Genomic DNA, 2,500 nt, shown 5'->3' with positions numbered 1-2,500 from the left:
TAGGCTTTTGGTTGTTTGGTTCGCAACGGCAGAGGGAATTTCTTCTCGCACGCATGCATCATTTCGGTCTTATAATGCTTTGCTCAACTGTAAGGTTTGTTCAACATTTTTCATTTGATTTTTAAATCTTGCTAATGTTTCTTCTATATTTTCATTATTACCTTAGGCCTCATGTTTTGGGGTTTATTCAAAAAAAAAAAAAAACGTCAAACTTTCTGAGATAGCCTAGAACTCCGTTAAGATGAATTCATTGTTTGATCATGAAATAGCGCGGCAGGAGAAATGGAGCAGTGGCCTAAAATGGCCGAGTCATATTCATATCAAATGGAGAGAAAACAGAAGATGTGGGCTTCTAGAACACTAAGACACCGGAGTGTCCGGCTATTGGCCCAGATCATCAGACATTTGAGAGAGAGACTCTTAGCTCCGCCTACATTGTTCTCTTGCTTTGTGTAAATAGAACATTTTTATTGGAATAGGCTATAGCGAAGGAATATAGTCAATTTACTCAGAATGTCAACCATGCACTGCCCTGCCGTGCGCTGCCTGATCCAATTCTGATCTGAGTAATTGTTTGATAGTGATATTTTTAACTTGTCCATTCAGACAACTGAAATCTCTGGTTGTCCGACCATTTTGTTTTATTTTTTGCACGCGTCAACCACTTTGTGTAGCCGTTAGCGATGATGCTAATGAAAGCAGTCTTCTGGTAGATGGAAAGGCTTTCCCAAAAACCTTCTCAATTGAATGTTAACTACAGAGGATCCTATGCTTACCCGGCAGAATGATATCATTACTATTTTCATCAATCCAGTGGGTATTTGTTTTCCAAACTCTACCGTCACGTGCGCAACAAAAAACACACTAAACAACAACAGCCTCTTGTTAGGTTTGCGCTTGAATTAAAGGGTAACTACACCCAAAAATACAAATGTGTTAAGATTTTTCCTGACCTCAAAAGTGGCCTCCTGATGTAGTGTAAGCATTGTTGTGGACTTAGATCCAATTTCATTGTTTTTCTATTTTTAAAAAGTGTGATTGTGAGAAAAACTGAATTTGGGAAAAGACTAAACTGATTTTAAAAAGGCCCTATACACACAGTCTGAACACACACACACAAGTAGTGTTGTTACCGTCTTGCGTAGTGGACGTGCTCTGATGGCCATGCCGTCCATGTAATCATCCAGTTTAAACTGAAACACCGTCTGAAGCTTCTGCAGCAGCGCATCAAAGAATACCGCCCCCTGGGAAACAAACACAGTGCACCAAAATGATTAGCTCCATCAAGAAACGCATCAAAATAGTTGCATGAAGTTGAACACGGTGTGTGCGTGTCTGTACGTGGTGTGTGTTCAGTGTACGTGGTGTGTGTGTACCAGGCCTTGAATTTCACGGCGTAATCGACGGCCAAACCCCTTCGTGTGGCTGTAAGCCCCCCCCAATATATAATTATAATTCCCTTCTCCCGGCTGCCAATCACCGCGCTCCGAAGCGCCTCTCACTCACATGTCTCTCTCAGATATCAATTCTTGAGATATCTGCGTCCTTCTTATCGAATTCCGAGGCGCACTTTGAAGATGTTTGAATAATTGTCCCCATTTACTTTTCCTCAGCCAACAAGACAATTAACGAACAGCAAAAAACACTAGCCTATGTCAATCTACTACCCCCCATAGTAGAAACGTTTACCTATTTTATTGGTCAGCTTGTTGTTCTGTGCGAAAAATACATATTCTAAACAGACTCTGGGACAGTTGTGGGACAATAGATGATGTACAGTTGTGGGACCAGGACCATTGAACATTTAAAAAAAACAATGAGGCTGATGCAACAGATCTGAACGTTTATCTTACATTTTGATAAACTATTATTTCTTCACATTATAAGCGCAGCAATGCACATACGGCAGTAGGCTATACGCGCAAATGTTCCAAAATGCAATTAGCGGGAAAACACCATTCTCAAATGCGCACCGCTCATGTGAGCGGTTTCATGTGACCGAGATGAAAATATCTGTTTTGAAAGAGTGGAGATCTAAAGATGCAACAGCTAGCAAAGGTTGCTAATATGACTATTGTGCCTTTGGCTACTGGACAATGAAAGAAAGTTGTTAGAACATGAGATAAATGCTGGTTTCAATGGCATATGAGGAAGTGTTTATAAAATAATTCCTTCAACATTTCTACAGTCGGATTTGGTCAGGCTACTTTGAAACAAGGTTAGACATGCCTCATAAAATGACAAAACATCCAGGTTTAAAACAATTAAGTGTATGGCTAAACTGAACAAAAATATAAAACGCCCCTGCTCAGCCATGTGAAATCAGTCATGTGAAATCCATAGATTAGGGCCTAATTTATTTATTTAAATTGACTGATTTCCTTCTATGAACTGTAACTCAGTAAAATCTTTAAAACGGTTGCGTTTATATTTTTGTTCAGTATAGTTTCAAAATGCTGAATGCCTTCACTCAGATTGCAAGGTGGGTGATCTTGCAGCG

At 39.9% G+C, this 2,500-nt stretch overlaps 1 protein-coding gene across 1 annotated transcript in view; it reads right to left on the bottom strand.

Annotated features, from left to right (window-relative positions):
* smg6 (SMG6 nonsense mediated mRNA decay factor) overlaps positions 1-2,500 on the bottom strand; it is a 41,736-nt gene that overhangs the window by 34,862 nt on the left and 4,374 nt on the right. Inside the window, exon 3 of the mRNA XM_041893398.2 lies at positions 1,134-1,244. Within this exon, the coding sequence (XP_041749332.1) occupies positions 1,134-1,244 (111 nt within the window). The remainder of the gene's footprint in view (positions 1-1,133; positions 1,245-2,500) is intronic.

This window comes from Coregonus clupeaformis, chromosome 13 (genome assembly GCF_020615455.1).
Source record: "Coregonus clupeaformis isolate EN_2021a chromosome 13, ASM2061545v1, whole genome shotgun sequence".
NCBI lineage: Eukaryota > Metazoa > Chordata > Actinopteri > Salmoniformes > Salmonidae > Coregonus > Coregonus clupeaformis.
This window is presented reverse-complemented; position numbering and strand designations above follow the sequence as displayed.